General features: G+C 33.4%; 1 protein-coding gene across 1 annotated transcript in view; it reads left to right on the top strand.

Annotated features, from left to right (window-relative positions):
- Window positions 1-667: 667 nt before the first annotated feature.
- Window positions 668-19,483, top strand: part of LOC108686497 (nephrin-like) — a 35,472-nt gene continuing 16,656 nt past the window's right edge. Inside the window, exons 1-4 of the mRNA XM_018191836.1 lie at window positions 668-782; window positions 3,153-3,283; window positions 16,020-16,179; window positions 18,868-19,218. Coding sequence (XP_018047325.1) covers window positions 668-782; window positions 3,153-3,283; window positions 16,020-16,179; window positions 18,868-19,218 — 757 coding nt within the window. The remainder of the gene's footprint in view (window positions 783-3,152; window positions 3,284-16,019; window positions 16,180-18,867; window positions 19,219-19,483) is intronic.

Here is a 19,483-nt window from a genome sequence, read left to right as displayed (position 1 = left end):
GTGCGTTTGTAGTGCTATTCATTTCGAGTTTCGTAGATGGTGACGATTAACAATATTTTATTTAGTTAATTATGATGGAAGAATGATATATATAAAAAATTATATGATCTCCATTCTATTTTATTTTTCCACATTCTCTTCCATTGAATTTTCCAACGTTTCATTTCAATCTACAGTTCCTAGCTGCTGTTCAATTAAGAAGTTGATACAAACCAGTAAAATCATCTGACATGTTTCTCTTCAATTATTTTAGACGGTGGGAAAAGGGAACTGAAAGAACTACTCGTATTCTCTCTGACTGATTTCTCTAGCGGAAGAGCTTTGTGTTTTCTCAAGTGCGAGAGTGCTAGACCGCCGATTTTCACGATATTCGATATAACCTGCGTTTTTATTAAAGTCACGTTAATTAAAAGTCGCTCGCATTCACTCAGAAGAAATAATAATTTTTTTCTCGTTTCGTTTCAAATCGACGCTACATGGGAAATCGAAGAAAAATATTGCGAGAGAAAGCCGGAGAAGTGTGTATACCGTTTTCCGCTCGTCCGTTCGATTTCGCGCGAAACGATCGTCACCCAACGGAAATCAATGCTACTTTGTTTATCGAGAAGCACTCTCGCGATTCTCATTGGCTGTTTCCCCGTGTGTTACGAGAATAGATTGAATCAACATGCAATTACTATCTCGCAACGCTGCGCTCAACGGCAATGCGCCATCCGTATACGCGACGCTTGTAATTGTAGTTACACGCGATTGCATTGTTACAAATATTCCGGTCGCACAAGGTATCCGGAATAACGACCGTTTCTCCTCTTGGCAATAAATAGCTAAACTCAATACGAGAAGAAATTCATGATGTCGCGCGTAACAAAATTTGTTATTAATTATCGCTAATTAAATAATTTATAAATAGGAACACATATACAGAGTGCACAAAATGTCATACCATTTGCTTTATAACATATTTAGTTTTAATAAAATTGGTACAGAATTGGGATAGAAAATTAATTATCAAAACCTGGAAAATTGGATCATTAAATGGTATGACATTTTGTATATATGCGTGTATATATTATAATTATGCTATCTAATTATGTTATGTCGAAGATATCTGACGGGCACTTCAATGCTTTGATCAAAGTGTCATTATTAATAGTCATATTCCGTGCAGAGCACGTATTCGTTTACATTTCCCTCATGCCATTAGAAGGGAGCTTTAAATTAGTTCGCTTTGATTTATTATTTAAACAACCTTATGGACGCATAATCCTATTTCAAGAGCCTTCTATACCTCGTTTCTTCTTCATTGAACATCGAGATTCTATTTGTGATGCTATATAATATTGTCATACTACGTGAATGGAGTTATTGGTTGTTTCATTCGTCGCAAAACTATAATTAATTAACTTTAAAAGCCATTAACAAGATTACACATCCATACGTTGTGAAATGAAAAGATCAAACAATCCGCACGATTGTGTTATTAAATTAGCTCCAAAATTTATTGTATAATTTTGTATGAGCTGTGATAAATTTAAAAGCCTTCAAAGAAATTTCATGCGTTTATATTAAATGAAAGCATCGAATAATTCTCATTTATATCGATAATTTATTGGTGATACATGCGTAATTGTAATTAATTAAAACAGATTCAAGAGTTACTGCAGAAGTTTTACATTCTTTCTCGATGAAATGACTTTATATATAATTATTAATCATATTACGAAATTAATAATAAAATTTATTATCGCAAAAATTATTCATAATAATTTTAATATATTTTTTTATTTATTTCTTTATTGCGATTGATGAACAATTTATTAAAATTAGTTATTCGTTTAATAAATGTAAAATTCAAGCGTTTTTATTGAAACGCGCATTCGATTGTCAGCGAAATGAAATTCTGGTCTCTAATCATCGCCCTTTATCATTATCATCATTATTCGCAAATTAACTCTACACAGAGCTGTCTACACATACACATATTCATACCAAATTGACATAGTGATCAATCGCGATTTTCATTATATGAGAAAATCACGCGCGATAAAATTCCGTGCTAACGCATTTCCGCTTTGACTCCACTGCCGAAAATGCAGATTTCATTAAAGTTCAGCCCGTTAATATCCGCAATATTATTCTGCCATGCGTTGGTATCCATCGGTTCATAAATAACGTTGTGTCAAAGCGACGTTTATAAATTACCGATGATGTCACGCTCCGATACACTCGCAGCGTTCAGTTTTTTTCACAATCTCGTCCGAATATGGCGCGGGATATATTTAATATGTCGTGTCTAAACATAAAAAAAAACGTGAAATTATTCATGTCGCTGTTGCTCGAATGTAAAAATAAATTTTAAAAATTTGTATTTTGCTTTCTATAAATGTACATTTCTCTTTAATAAAAATCGAAATCTTACTTTAATCAGAGAAATTATTTTCAGTGGTTTCCTTTATTTAAGGTCTTGAAATAACACAAAATAATATAACTGAATACGTAAATATTTTAAGATAGTAAAAAAATTTATGTTTCTATTATACACAAAAAATGATATTGTATATACACTGTTAAACATTAATAGATTAAATTTAAATTAATTTCTTAAATTAAATAACATTTTGTTACTTTTAACTTTCAAATGTATCCAAATATTATTTGTATTAAAAAAACATGTGATTAACAACTACATTTAATTAATCCATTTCTACGATTAAATTGCTGAGTTTCGGAGTAAACAATGTATTATTAACGCATTTAAAAAAGAAACTAAATTTGAATCAAATTAATTTCTTGAATTAAAAACTTTAACTCTATCATTTTAGTTAATATATTAAGAGTAAAAGCAATGGCGACTTGTAAACGAATTATGAATTTAACAGTGTATTAACGATATTAGTCAACAGCAGTCTAATTGTAAAAGTAATTTTGTTAATTCAATGACAGTATTAATGAAACAAATAATGTTTTATTACAAGAGCATGGCGTATTTGTTTCATTAACACTGTCACTTAATTAACGAGATTATTTTCAATTCAAACTGCTGTCGACTAATACTGTTAATAAGTGCATCATTTTCTCGTGTATGAATTTAAAAAAAAATAATTGAATTATATTTGTCATTTTTTATACAACGTTTGATTCTCTGATTGCAGTTGCGCCCATCGCCAGTCTCAAGATAGGTTCCACTCTAAATCCGAAGAATATCAAGGAGGGCTCCGATGTTTACTTCGAATGCAACGTCAGGGCAAATCCCAGATCGTACAAATTGACCTGGTTTCATGAGGTAGGCGCTGCATCGACTACTCATTCACTTTTTTCTTTATTTTTTTATAAATCGGGATTACCAATATGTGGTCCCGTAAATCGAATGTTTAATAATGAGGCGAAAACGATGTGCAAATATTCCCCAGTCAACGACCAGAGTGCCACTCGTGTACACCGACATAAATATAGACTGAACTCTAATTGCGTACGTGATACATAAAATATGAATAATACATGATTCAATCGTTGTTTCTCGAAATAAAAGTAGCCGAAACTTACTGATTTTAATTGTTGACATGTATTGTACAAAAAATTCTAATTTGAATTTAATTATATTGATTTAATTATATTTGTGGGTTATTTTATCACATTTGATTTATTATTTCTTATGGCTTTCTCACACTCTGGAATCGTCGATTGTCGATTTATATTGATGAAATGTTTTCATGAGGAAATTGAGAACGCTATGATCATTTAGAGTGTGAGGAATGCATCTTAGAAATAGAATATTAGAAGATTGATTTTGATGAATTTACATTGAAGATGATCCGAATTGGAGTCGAAACATCCATTTACTGTAAGGTACATTCTAAAGGAATAAAAGACATATTGTCATAAACAATTTACTACACTCCATTAATTGTGTTAGACTATTAGAGTCTTTTACCTGTTTTATTTGTACTGTACATAAAAGAGTCCTGATTTTATTTATTTAATTTTTTTTAATACATATCTTAAGATTTTACGATTGAAATACTTTTAATGGCTTTTGGCCATTGATTACTTTAACATTTAACGTTTATTCTCGTATAATTATCTGAGTGTATAATTATCTGAGAATGAGAATAATTTTAGACAGAAGATACAAATCATAGAGAAATCAGTCGAATCATTATCGAAGGTTATCTGGGTTAGTTGTAATTGACCTACAGGGCATTGCTTGAACGGTTCCAGCATTGACCTGCTTTAACCTATTCTAAATTGCGCAATATACATCTTATTACCGTATAATAACGTTATATTCTCTTCAAAAGATCTTATTGATCGATGGGCATGCAATATAAGCAATATTGCAAACGATTACTTTATCAAAATTGTAAAATATACAAAAATATAATAATAATTTAAGTGTGATTTTGTTAAATGAGTCATATAAGTGAAAACAAGAGCTAAACTTTTATATTTTATCTGCATCATAAAATCTACATCGTACAAAATCTTCAATTTTCCTCTCATTTTCATAAACAAGAAGACCTCACATGAAAAACATTAATTTTGTTGATGTCACAAATTTTAATCGTTTTTTTTTTTTTTTCAGGTTGTAGCAGACTACTTAATTTTAACTATATGTATGAATTTTAACTATATGTAATTATCGTGCCATGTAATATCAGACGATATAATTTATAAAAAACAGTGCCTCGCGCACGCGACTCCTGTTACTAACTTTTCAAAATTTCGATTATTATTAATATCGACGTTTTCAATGCCATTAGTTTTAAAGACACAAAAATGGAAAAGTAAATGAAGGCGCGTACACACACACACACACACACACACACACACACACACACACACACACACACACGCATATATATATATATATTTAACCATTGTAAAGCCGGCCACAGGGCGGAATTTCAGGGAAGACCGATTTTACTGGCTATTTACGCAGGTCCTAATGAAATATCCCCTAATTAGTACGCCTATTCCGTCCGGCATTAACATTGCGCACCGGATTCGTCCGCCTACGGCACTATTCGATGCATGCGGCATTAGCCGAAATGAATTATGCGAATCATTGCGTAGTAACGCTGAAGCGATCGCGTGGATTGGGTGACATTTTCGCGATATTAAAAACAAATATAAAAAATTCGAAATATTAAAAACTGCAAAGCGACGTTATTCAGGCTGCAATTACGTCAGCGACAAAAGCAATATCGTAAAAAAGATGGATTTTTGAAAATTTAACAGATACGAAAATATCGCTGAATTACCCGAGACCGGGATTCAACAATTCCTTCGTATTTCATATTTATTGATTTAATCCTTTATGGATGGATGATTCCGTTCGGAACTATCCCCTTTTATTTTACAAACTGCTCATTCGATTTTCACGAAATTTGTCTGTGGGAGTAATTTGCTAATGTTTCTCAAAACTAAAAAATTCAAAATGATCCAATATTTGTGGATTTTTAAAAAATAATCTGATTGTTATAAAACTCGGTTTTAGGGAATTTTTTAATTGCAAATAATATCAAGTTTTTAGTTTCGATTTATTTGAAGCTCGTTAGTGCGTACAAACAGTACTGAAACATTATGACATCAACTTAATTCCAAACTCTTTTTGGATTGTGCCCTTTGGCATTAGATCTTCCATTGGATTCCACTATGGAATTAGTTATGTCTGAAATTTGACAATAGATTTGTTCATCATGTTGCTCATACTTTACACTCAGAATCTTCGTTTTCTTCAACATCCAAATATATATTTATTTTGTTTTAAATTGTATGAAATATACAAACATTTTTATAGATTTTATACAATTCGAATAAATCAATTTTCAGGCTATATTCAAACTTAAACGTCCCAAAAACTGAATTTCATGATAATTAAATTGTTTTTTTAAATGCGAATTTTAGAATTAACTAGAATTTAAATTAATTAGAATTTTTAAATTAACGACTCCAAAAATTCTTAAAAAATAAAAATCTTTTTTGTTCTCTTTCTTGGATGTATTACTCTATTGAATAAATTTGTTACTATAAAAGTATGAACTCTCACTTTTTTAGAATGAGTGTTCAACTTTTGGAGTGAGATTTCATTCTTAAAACAAAGCGAGATTTTTTTCCTTTGGATAAGTAGATAAATCTCACTTAAAAAAAAAAAAATAGAGTGAAAATTTGCCACTCTTATTCAAGAATGCAAATTTTTCATTCTTTTTTAATAGTGACAGTATTTTCACTCGTTTGGAATGAGATTTCACTTCAAAAAACTTAGAAAATAAGTTTTTTTGTTAAGAAACTCCCTTAAAAATGAATTAAACAAAAAATTCTACTTGCATAAAAACCAAATCAAAGGATTATTTTGAATTGAAACAAGTTAAAGCAATATTTTATGTATTATAAGAGAATACGAAAATGTCATTCGCCAGGAAACGATTTGCCGAAGTTAGCGTAAAAAGGTCTTTAATTCCCGCGTAATCAGAGCGAGGCTTCGCTGCGGCGCGACGCAATTAATCAGATTTGAAGACGCCCCGGCGCGAGACGATTTACTCTCGGATTAGTCTCCGAGGAAGCTGCGGAGGAAAACACGTCTAGAATTTTCCTGCAAGTCTATCCTCTGGAAAACCTCGCACTTGTGTAACTTCGAGTATCTCCGTGCAGAATTACATCGGTCTTCATCGTCTCGCGTTATTCCACGCGAACGATCATTCGCGTTGAAACATTGGTATGTAATTCCTCTCCTATTTTAGCTGGCCACTTTAAACGCGATAACAAACGTAAGTGGAGAAAAGTTTTGACTCTTTTACCGTTCGACACAAGCGATATTCTTTTTCCCAATGGAGACAATCGTCAAAAGTACATCGTGCAGATTCTCTTTATCTTCGGTCACTCAAGGATCGTTGGAGTTAAGCCTCTTGAGCAAGATTACGTCTTTCATCATTTTCCCTCTCACCCTTTCTTCCTCTTTCCCTTGTCAATCCCTAGAGATCATGAAATCCTATGAGAATTTTCTCGATTCACTCGTAACAATCTTGACGTTCTGCAAGGATATCAAGCAATATTATGATGTCGCACGTAAACTGTATGATGTTTCATGAAAACTGCACACTCGAGTCAATAACAATCCTTTGTTAGCTTCGATGAAACTGAATACTGTATGAAGTTTACGACGAGACTATTTTCGTGAACGAGCGAACCAATACTGCAAATAGATTCACAGACTCGAGATAATATCTTTCCGTCTCAAATCACAACGATCGCTCCCATTCGCCTATGTTGCGAATAAATAATGCAAATCGTGACGTGCAAATATTTTCTGGAAATTGCCCAGCAAGATTACAACGGAATTTTCAGCGGCGAAGTTCTTTACCTTTGTCGGTCTCAATTGAGTAAAAATTCAGCATACAAAAAGTTAAAACAAGTAGTTATTTTACTCTCTAAATCTTCTGGATTGAAATATCACTCTAAAAGACTGAAAATTGTACTAATCATTGATAAAAATGAAAATATTTTCACTCTTGAACAAGAGTAGCAAATTTTCATTCTTTATAGAAATGAAATTTACTCCACAGGAATGAAACCTCATTCCTAAAGAGTGAAAATCTGTTCCTCTTGTTCAAGAGTGAAAATATCTTTATCTTTTTTTTTCAAGACTCAATTTTTCAAGATTGGCTCAATTTTCGAGAGTGAGTTTCACTCTAAAAGATTTAGAGAGTAAACTTTTATCTACGAATGTTATTTATCCTATATATCACAATTATTGTAATTTTACTCTTTACACTGTAATTTACATTAATGTCACAACTTTGCTATTGTATAATTTTCACGCAAAAATAGTATTTTTCTTTATCTTCGTCTTGTGTACTTCTCTTCTAATAGATAGAGCAAGGCTTTTTTTATCCATTTTTAATTACTATATAATATCTATTTCTGCATAGTAATATATTGAACATTTGGAATTGCTTCATGCTTGTGCATTTAAAAAAATCATGATTATATAAGGTAATTGTAATTACGTCACTGCAAGGATATATTATTTACTGTCGTAAATTTTATATTACTTTTTAAGATTGAAACTGACAGAATAATCTCTATCCTAATATATTTTTCATAATTATCCTTTATCTGAATCTTTATTTATGTATTCTCCTTTCTCCTATTCAATACCTTAGCTCTTTTTTCCGCAAGTAAATAATAAAACGATAATATAAAAATGATATGTAAGTGAAAGAGAAGTAAAGTGAAAGAGAAAAAATGACAGGAACATACCGCATAATGTTTTCTTTATCTTAAAATGACGGATTGATAAATATTAACCCAACATAAATGTCTAAGGTTTCTCTTAGAGGATTTTCAGAAAAAGAAATTATTTTAAAAATAATGTTATTTTTTTAATGCACTTTTATGTCTGCACTTTTATGCAGATCTCAATCACTTAAGACATAATGTAATTGATTTCGACATAAGTAGAAGCATAACAAATAAAAATATACACTGTCTCGGATACAGGAAATAGTTCCCTTGAGTTATTTTTTTTGGTTCTCTCTTTCTTTCTTTTTCTTTCTCTCGTTCTCTCTCCCTTCTCCTCTTTCTTTTGCATACTGTGTGTTTCGAACAATTTCGCGGATCGTTTGTCTCGGTTCCAACAGCGCGACGCTGTTGCATATTTAAGCGAAAAGATGGACGCGAAAGGAAGAACGTTGACTGTCCTCTTTAAATTTGTAAGAAGCAGGACGAAGGTCCTCACGGCAAGGAGGAGGGTCGTCGCTCCTTTTGTACGCGCGCTTACAGGACGATTTTCTCCCTTGGATAGTCGCGTGCGCCCGGAGGGATGAAAATTTTTCCTTAAAGGGGCAGGAATTCCGTAACACGACTCCAGGGAATTCCGAGCGAAATTTCGCGAATTATTTATCGGCCTGATGCCGCCGAGAACGGAGACGACGACGGAAGGTGTGAGGTTGCACATCTCAGATAAATGATGTGGTGAATCGCGCGAGAAAATCGAAGATGGTACTCGGTATCATTGGGACAGTATCAAGAAAATTTTCTTCTTCTGCCATGAATCCTAGAAAGAAACTTTTAATTGGACAGTATTTCATATAAAAGGAACGAAGTTGAAGATTTTGGAGATGCAGCTCTCCTCTTTCTTTTCTTTTTCTCTCGCTTGAAATACTTTGTATAATATAAAAAATATTCATAAGAAAACTTTCTTCTATAGAAATGAAGAAAATAATTTATATGAAAAGAACTGGGAGTTGAATGCTTTAGTATCTTTTTTTTTTTACTCCGTTACGCTTTCAAGCGCCAACTTTGATTTACTTCGTTGCATTTTCCTGCTCGGTAAAATTATTACCGATGTTCAAGTTCTCGCGAAGGATTTAAGAGCCCGATCCGCGCGACGCGGTGAATTTTCGGCGGTGGCGACGGGGCGGATCGAGTAAGTTTGCCGCCATTCGAATGGAATTTTAGAGCAAGGATAATTTGGAATGTCTGCAGCCATTCGTGCGGCCGCGCAGCGTCGGTGTGCACTCTCGTTGAAATTATTGTAAATTTACGAGCACCCCGTTGTCACACCTCCCATTCGACGGTTCGCATCCCGTTCTGCTCGTCGAACCGAACCGATAAATTGCCCACGAATCACCGGCCACCGTTGGTTTACCAATCCGTAAAAACGTCCGTACGACAAAAATTTTATTGTGCACGGATGACGCGCGCGGGCATGTGTATGCACACGAACGCATCGTTTACTATCGGGCAAAAATTGCGGCGATTCACAATGACAAGATCCGCGCTCCAGTCGCATCCTTATCAAAGATTCAAAATTAATCTGGGGTTAGTCGATATCAGGATTCGAGGAATATATATTGTATTTATTTGGAATTTTGCTCATGGCGATTATCTTAAATTATTTATCATTCTCCCAGTCATAATCTTTAATTATTTAAGTGCAAAACACTTTTAAACAATAAGATTATAAAGGATATTTTAAAAAAATAGGAATTATAGAAATTTACTTTTTTTATTTATCTTTTGCTACAAAATTCTGATTTTTTTCTTTCTGTATTTATTATTCCTAGCTCTGTGCAAATTGCAGAATGTGATTAAGATAATTGTTACAATATTTTTGAAAATTATAAGCAATTAAATTAGATTGAGTATGCCATACTACAGAATGTTGCACCCGCGATAAAATATAACATTGAAGGGAATTAATTGAATTTGCTTTGTCATGTTTTAAGTTAATCTCGTTTCTCGCTCAGCGACAACCGCGTAGTAAAAACTTCTTTAATTCGTATGGAAAAAAACAAATGAAGGCAAAACTCGATGAGGTAAAACTGCGGGTAAGAATATTTTTTCCGCTGCGTGAGCAGGACGTTTCGCGCGAGCGAATCGTGCACAGAACCGAATCGTGCAGGTAGACAAGCATCATCCGGGCGAACGGTGACGATTCATTCGCGAATCGGTTCGCAGTTGCTGCCATTTCGTCTGGAAATTGAAAGAGGGAGGGAATTGCAAACAAATATTTGAACATGCCTTTGAAACCGCGAGCTGACCAATTTCACTTTGTTTTCGAGCGTGAAATAACGCACACATGATTATACTGATAGCTTGTTTGTTTAATGTTTCTCTTATAATTTAGTATTGTTGAATTACAAATACGAGGATCTTTTTTGGAGGATTGCTCTTGATATTTTCAATAATATTATCGTTAAATATTTTCTAGAGTTTGTTTATGCAATGAAAAAAAAATTTATTAATTTGAGAATCATCATCACGATAGAAATCTGATTATGAATCGATTTAACAAATCGCTCTTAATCAAACAATCTTGCCTTCTCGTTTAAATGCTTAAATACTATCACTAGTATTCACAATCGGTTATTTCGTCTCTCGCTTTATTTGATATTTCGTGAAATTTCATTACATCGTGTTACTGATACCACATAAAGGATCCGATCGAATGGAACATAAATTCAAAATCGGTGGGACATGATTATTATGTTAGCGTTGCGGCATGCGTTACATAGCGTGCTATAACATCATTATATCATATTATAGAGACGGCATTTCGCGTTTTGCGATGATCGAATGAAAATCGAATCTCCGTCAATTAACGTCGTCATGCGTATTTTGGGAATTTGAGACTTTGTCCAACATTGGAAATAATTCGATATCAGAGCGGACTTCATTGCATCGACGAAAATACGATGAAAATTCAAGCGGAAAAATACGGCAAAATTTTCTTGCTTTCGTCAATTTTTTGCTATTTACATTTAATTAGATATAAATTTTCTAAAATATTGTATCTTTCAAATTTCTGTATAGAAAGGATGATTTTTTTTAAAGTATCTAAAAATTTAGTTAAATACATAGTAAAAAATATTTTATAATTATGTGAAAACGATCCATTTTCATCTTATTGAATTTTAACATATTATAAATTTTAACATATTCGATCATTAATGCGATTATTTAAAGACTATTTAAAGACTTTATGTTAAATTGGAAATATTCATCATTTTATAATGTCAAAATGACACAATTTATGAGGAAATGAACAAGTAACGTAATATGTTTCAAAGTATAAATTCTAAGACAAATAAATAAATAAATATTTAATTTAACATACTGTAAATATTAATTATTTTGAAAAAATATGTTTCCACAATTGCTTACAAATTATCTATCAGTATTACCTTTTTTGTGATAATTTTTTACATAATATCTGTATCGTTTGGAACATGTGAAATGTAATAAATTTAACAAATTTAACAAATGTAACAAATTTTCCAACAGTATACAGATCAAGAAATAATTTTGTTTGGATTATCAAAATAAAACGTTCAAATTGATTGTTAATATATCACAACTTTTTGCAGCATTGTTCGTTATTATTTGAAATTTTTACGTAATTATTTTGATGAGCCAACTAAAAATTATTTTCAGATCAATATTTAGCTAAATTTTTAGATACTTCGACGAAATCGTTCTTTCCATATGATTCTGTTATTTGCATTATTATCTGTGATTGTTACACCTTGCTTATCGTTCATTTTCGAGTAGTTATCATATCCCTTCTTTCAGGAAATCATAAAATTTTAATTGACTTAAAGTGTCAATCTCGTTTTCTCAATTTATCAAAATCGCACTTTTTGACTTTCCATCTCAAAATTTTCCATTTAAGAATAGCCTCGACATGCAAGATATCTCTTCGACTCGCGATGGCTACAAGTCAAAAGTTGAAAAAAGGACTTGATCGTTACTTATGCATAACTCGAACGAATGACGAAACTTTGCAACGAGATGTATATAGGATACGCGATATAAGACGCACGTGCCCATAATGGAGAGTGCTGTCGCGAGAATGTTGGAGATGGAACTTATCGCCCCTGTCTTGCATCCGTGAGAGAGGTGGGTGGGCTTCGTGTATATTATACTCGGTGACGCGGATATATTCTGCGCTCGTCCCGGAACGAGGCACGCGCTCGTATCATCCGGTCCTCGACACAGCTACGTATATTTAACGTCTAATACGATGGCGTCGTGTTACGCGAGAATTCACGCGGTATCAGGATTGCCAAGAGAGGAAGAGAGAGAAAGAAAGAGAGTCCTCTCTGTACGCGAATCCCATAGGACGGTGGCCGTAGCATATCCTGGAGGTGGCCGTCGAAATAGGAAATTCCATTTGCGCCGTGAGAGTTTCCGAGATGGAAATAGTTCATGTTCGTTGACAACATGTTATTTATCACGAATTATTCGTTGAGAAATATGAATGTCCGACTATGAAAAGAGTAGATAAAGATACTGATGTTAAAGACATGATTTTTTTAAAGTAACTATGAAGTATATAATAAAAGAAATAAATCACTAACTTTTTTATCTGAGCGAAAGTGATACTTTTCACACTTTCTCGTTCAATCGCTCTAAAATCTGATTCTAACTTCTAAATTAATCTAAACTTTTATAACCCCACAGTTTATCCCTACAAAAATTTAGTATTGGAAGGTAGTAATTAATTACTTACTTTAAGTATTGAAACCATTATTCAGTTATTTTAATACAAAATAAGTAATTAATCCGGGAGTAATATAATTTTTTTGAAATGATTATATAAAAGGATTTTTATATTCCAATTAGAATCATTATTTTTAACATCAACATTATATATCATTGATTGTTTTTTGATTTATTAATATTTAATTTAATTATTAAAATTATAAATATGGATTTAATTCTCTGAAATCTTCTGAAAAAAATGAGTGGAACTCAAATAAATATTAAACAGAATAAGTATATTAAATAGTTTATATTATAACTAAAAAAAATTTCTAAAAAATAAAGATTTTAATTAATTTAACGCTTTTTTACTGTAGATTTTCGATGGAATTGCATATTAAAAAGTTCATAAAGAATAGTTATTAAAAAAGAAGGAATATATATTAAATGTTCATTCATAAAAAATAATATTTAATCACAATTGACATTTATTCGCCATTAAGTATAAAAATATCCTAGTAATTATTTCTGAATTAATCATTATCCGTCAGTATTAAATTGGCCAATATATTAAATTTCTGGGATTCCGAATCTTTTTGATTACACCGAGGGATTTTTTTCATTTGCCATTATGCGCAATAATAATATTCGCAAGATCGAAAGTCGCGGGGATTCGACTATAATTACATTTGAAAGCATCTCAGCTTCTCTCAGGCGCTTAAAACTTGAGACACCGAGATAATCGCACGAATGCGCATTGCTCGCCGCCCGTTTACATCACGATATCTACTGTCTCCCACGAAGACGTATCGCTTCCCGATCCTGCAGCGACGCCTCGCTGCTGCAGGCGCCCGATGCGCCTCGGCACGTACCAGTTTCCGCGGAGAAATAGATACGAAGCTCGTTACTCATCTAAAACAAGCGCAGCGAGACGTACGCGCGCAAACCTCTTGCCTCGTGGTCGCTGCCGCGTATCCGCCTTTTCACGGTATTGTTCGCATCCCAGTTTCGTTCAGTTTTATCCACGGTGATTTTATCCAAGGTGAAGGATGTTCCGATAATGTTTGCAGAGAATTGTAACTGCTAGCATCGAGATCGACGTCTCGAAACATCCTTCACCTTTCCCAGTTCAAACTAATTTCAACAAATAGACATTCTATATTTTGTTATCCTGTTAAGTCTTAGACTTGTAAATCTTTTTTGCCCTGTGATAATCGATTTTTCAATGAAGGAAAATATTTCCCATGAAGGACTGTTATTTACTGTTACATTTATTTTAAGTCCAGTTGAAGTAAATATTTGTGCATAAATAATATTTATGCCAACATTTTTTTATCTGTAAAATATTTTCAAAGATATTTTTATTCTCCAAACATTTATCTAATAAGATTAATAAACAATACAAGATTAATAAATACTTGAGGTTTACCATTTTAGAAAATTGATTTAACATCTTAAGTTTATTACCGTGAAGCTTAAAGATTTTTTAAACGCGTAAATATGTGTTGTTGAAAAAATCCATTCGAAACAAGCGAGAATCTACATTAAACGAAATCGCGAAATTTTCAGTGCACTTGATTCGTATTCTCTGGTGCTTCTGGGATAGACGAGGGAAGGAGAAAAATGCTCCGTTATCTGGACCTCGTGATTTAAAGCGTGCAAATATTTTGCATCGCAATCGCACCGATGCTTCCTCTTGCGCAATGTAAATCCACGCCGGGGAGAAGCGCAAAGCGGATATCGCGCTATCGTCCTCGAATGTTAGAGAAACAACGAATTGCTCCTCGATCCGTATGTGTGGGAAAGTACGCAGTAGAAAGATTAAAAATGGAAGGTTAAAAAATTACACGGAAGAGTTTTCCGGATGTACAGATAATAAAAAAAAAAAACCAAAGCAATAACGACTGCTCAAATATCGAAATATCGGTAATTTACAAACGATTGAAAGTTAAAAGGGTTTTCAATAATTCAAATAAATAATAAAATTATGTTTTTAATTAATTTTAAATGCGTTTCATGATAAATTTTAATATAAATTTATTAATGAAATATTTAATGTTGCGAATTATAACATCGTAAAAAAACGTTAGTCTCAATTTTTGCTAAGGAAGAATCACGTCCAAATTCTTCGCAGAATTGCTAGCCAAAAATGCACTTGCAAGTTTTACGACGTTCTACACGTGACGGGATTCAAACAAAAAGATGAAGAGCAAAACGGAGACTCGCAAGAAAGTGATGATAAAGACGGATGAAGAGAAAGGGCGTGGATAGACGGGGAACGGAGAACGATAAAGCACTAGAAAGCACCGATGGAATTGTTCTATAGAGTAGAGAGAGAGAGAGAGAGAGAGAGAGAGAGAGAGAGAGAGAGAGAGAGGGAGAGGAAATAGAAATGAGAGAGGATAGAGGGAGGACAAGTGTACATCGTAAATTCCCTTTGTCCGACCTTCTCAAGCGGACGACAACCCGCAGCGGGCCGCAGTTGTTTCCTTCTGAGCAACGGCACGATCTTCGCCGAGGCGGAAGTGGCGCTGAATGCCAAGACTAAGACAAATTTGTTTATTTGCGACGGGCAACAATGAGAGCCGTCGGTTCGGTCTTACGGGAATTTGATGTGGAGAGAAAAACGATCGCAGAAAGCAGATATGAAGTGATCGTTCAATGCTTCATTTATTAATTATCCAATAATCTTGTAGACATTTCTGACACATTAATATTCAAGAATTATTTTAAATAATTCGTAATTTTCGTATTAAATAATTAAAGGCACTTTGAAACAGAAATGTCTTTCAAACTCAAAGTTTAAAATTAAGCAGATTGATTCAAATAGATACAAGTTAGCTTTAATAAAGTTAATTCAAATTGATGCAGACTTGTATTGTTTAGGAATATTGTAATAATGTAGTATGTAACGCTAGTTAATGTTATTCAAACATAAATTATGTTACATAGAAATTTGGGATTTGTATTGTTTCCACGCGCATGACATGGCAGTCCTTGACTTAGATACCCGATCTCGTTTGCTTATTCAGAAAGAGGAGTTGCATCACAACGTCACCGCCGGCGTGGTGCTGTCGGACCACTCGCTGGTGCTGCAGAGCATAACTCGAGAGTCCGCCGGAGGGTATACCTGCATGGCCACGAACATTGAGGGTCGCGCCAAGTCCAACGTAGTCAATCTCGAGGTTATGTGTAAGTATGTTTTACGCGCTCTTACCTGACGATGACAGAGAGAGAGAGAGAGAGAGAGAGAGAGAGAGAGAGAGAGAGAGAGAGAGAACGCGGAAAGTGTCGGTTAATGCCTCGTGACACAGCATATTCCATGATGTGGAACACTGCTAATAGAACTAACGATTTTACGCCATCAGTTTCTCATCGTTATTCCGCGATCAGTTCGAAGTTCTTTGAGATTCAAAATAAAAAAATTTGGAAATCTAGACTCTTAAGATTAGAAGATTTATGGATACAGAATATTTAGAAAAGATTTAGAAACAAAAATAGTGAATGGTTCGATAAGTTAAGTTTAATTAAGTTTAAAATTCAAAATAAAAAATTTAAAAATTTAAATTTACCTAAGATTAAAAAGTATAAAACATCAAGAAAAAATTTAGAAACAAAAAGAATAGAATTCAAAGTTTTTTAAAATTCAAAATATAAAATTTGAAAGCCAAGATTTAATATTAAAGGTATAGAATATTCAGGGAACATTTAAGAATGAAAATGATGATCGAAGTTCTTTGAAATTTAAAATAAAAAATTCAGGAGTCTAGATTTAGGATTAGAAGTATAGAATATCGAGAGAAGTTTCGGAACAAAAATGGTGAGAAATAAAGTTGAGATACGCAGCAAAACGCGATCGATGTGATTTAGCGCTGACTTTCCCGCGGCTCTTACCTTGCGGCTGACCATGAGCGACCGCTACCACTTCACTGACGTCACCGATATTTCACGAAATATCCGCGATGTTGCGTAAATCCCGGCTCTCCGATTTTGTAGTATCGGAAAGTATAAATAAAATGGCCGATTTTATGTCGCCGGTGGAACCGATCCGGAGGGGTACAGTTATCGATCCCTCATCCGTGGACCAAACTCCTCGCAGCCACACGTAATATATAGCATTTATGAAAGAAATTGCGTGAAGCCGATCCGACTTGAGCTCTAAATTTATTTTAGAATAGCGCAAAAGTTCGCTATGTTTAGCCTAATAACATATCATATTAAGGGGATGAAACAACAGCCAAATACAACAATAAAGTAAATTCTTAATTCCAAATAAAACATTACGTATATTTCTCGCTTTGCTGTATCCTATATATATATATATGTATGAATATTAGATTGTGTGCAGTGAGATCTTACTTCTTCATTTATTTCTTTTGTAAACTTCAAGATCATAATTTGTAGGTCTCATTACATTCTTATACATTATCAAACAGTATGAGGAAACTTTTTGTTTGGATAATATACATTGTTTGGATGTAATTACTTATATCATGTGAAGAAATAATATGATAACAAAAACCTGTTACAATGTTTTTGATTTTCGTAAGTTTCCATAACTATTTATATTTTTTATTTTATTCCGGAGAAGAATTTTTTACTTTATACAAAAATAAGGAAAACAAAAAAAATGAAAAAACATGAAATGCCTGTTTCGTCGATATTACAGATGAGACACCAGCATCATTTTAGAAAGAATTATTAATATTATTGGATGATAGATCAGTTAGGTCAAAAACGGCGGTCAAATTAGCCAAAACGTAATTGAAAAGCAACTAATTAAAGGAAGACGCAATGTTCAGCATTTAGATAAAAGATTTAAGCTACTCTGGTAAATACAGAATCCAGATCGGATACATGTTTCACTATCGGTGCACACGCGATGACGTTGGAATATTTTTCGGAAATCTAGCACACAGCCGCTCGAAATGCAGCTTGTTTCATGATGGCAAATGTTGCTGCAAGTCATAACTTCTTACTGACTCACCTGGCGCGCGTCAATTTAAAAGCTTGGCGAAAAAGTTGGAAATTTAAAATATACCGTGCATCATTTATCTTACCGATACATATATGAATGTATGGTTTATATATAATATATATTTTCATTTCAAATGGAGCAATGGAGATATATGCGTACATATGTTCGTCGGTTCAGTGACTATATCTTTCGCACATATACGATGTAATTATTAATTAAATCGTCTAATAAATGGTGGGCTCACTATATGGTATAACTTATCTCGCATATATTTTGGTTAACCAAATACGTATGTATTATTCCACATATTATGCTAAATTCAATACGTAATAAATAAACGCTATCCTAGAACATATGTCTAATGAATATTTAACTCCATGTTACTATACAATATATATATTAATATAATATATATAATATTTTTTTTCCTATTATCGAAGTAATGAAAAAATATTTTCTATTAAGAAAATTAATTCTTATCTTTTTCTTATAATTTTGATGTTTTTAATTTTCTAAATATCAAAATTAATATCTCATTACAATAATATTATTAAAACAAATAAATTTAAAATTTAATGCGAAAATTCACGAGATACACACACACACACACACACACACACACACACACACACACACACACACACACACACACACACATATATTCTTTATTATTTTCATTCTCATAACATTACGCATTCATTATCTTTCTAAAGGTAACGCCTCGATTTAACTGTATTTTATTCCCAATTTGATATTTATTTCGTTACTTATCTTGTTGCATATATTTTGTTTTACACTTTTCTCTTTTTATCATTTGCTACGTGTGTTTCGATTATATTGTCCTCGCGAATTCCTGCCTGGAATATGTAGTAAGGTGCCAAAATCCATACGTTATCTCACAGTTGCGCCCGTGTGCAAGTACGTACTGAACAAGGGCGGAGGCTGGAGACACCAGAACGCCACCCCGCCACCGTTCAACATGCCCGAGGAAGTGCACGGCGCCCTCAAGCACGAGACCATAAGTTTAGTTTGCGAGGTCGAGGCCAGCCCCACCAACGTAACCTTCCATTGGACCTTCAACAACAGCGGCGACCTCAGCGACGTTCCGTCCACCTACTATAGCAATGAGGGCACAACCAGCAGGCTTAATTACACCCCGGTAACCGATACAGATTACGGGACCCTGGGCTGCTGGGCCAGCAATTCCGTTGGTCATTCCAAGCAACCCTGCCTCTATCAAGTCATTGCTGCAGGTTCGTATGAGTTTAGCCCGCCACCCCTTTTTTGTCTTAATTGTTAATCCCAAATAAATATCTATAGCATCCATTAGAGCGCATATAAATTATAGTACAATTGACTGATTAGTTTGCAGATTACATAACATGTGACATCTCTTATATATCTTTTAAACCTGCATTTCAATAAATATTCTGTTAATAATTTGATTAGAATGAGTGATACTCAATGATATATGTTGCTGGTAAATAAAAATCATATTTATTTTCTCTTTTCGTTAAA

The sequence above is a fragment of the Atta colombica genome, unplaced genomic scaffold (assembly GCF_001594045.1).
Source record: "Atta colombica isolate Treedump-2 unplaced genomic scaffold, Acol1.0 scaffold187, whole genome shotgun sequence".
NCBI classification, from domain to species: Eukaryota; Metazoa; Arthropoda; class Insecta; order Hymenoptera; family Formicidae; genus Atta; species Atta colombica.
Note: the sequence above shows the minus strand (reverse complement) of the source record. Positions and strands in the feature narration are given on the sequence as shown.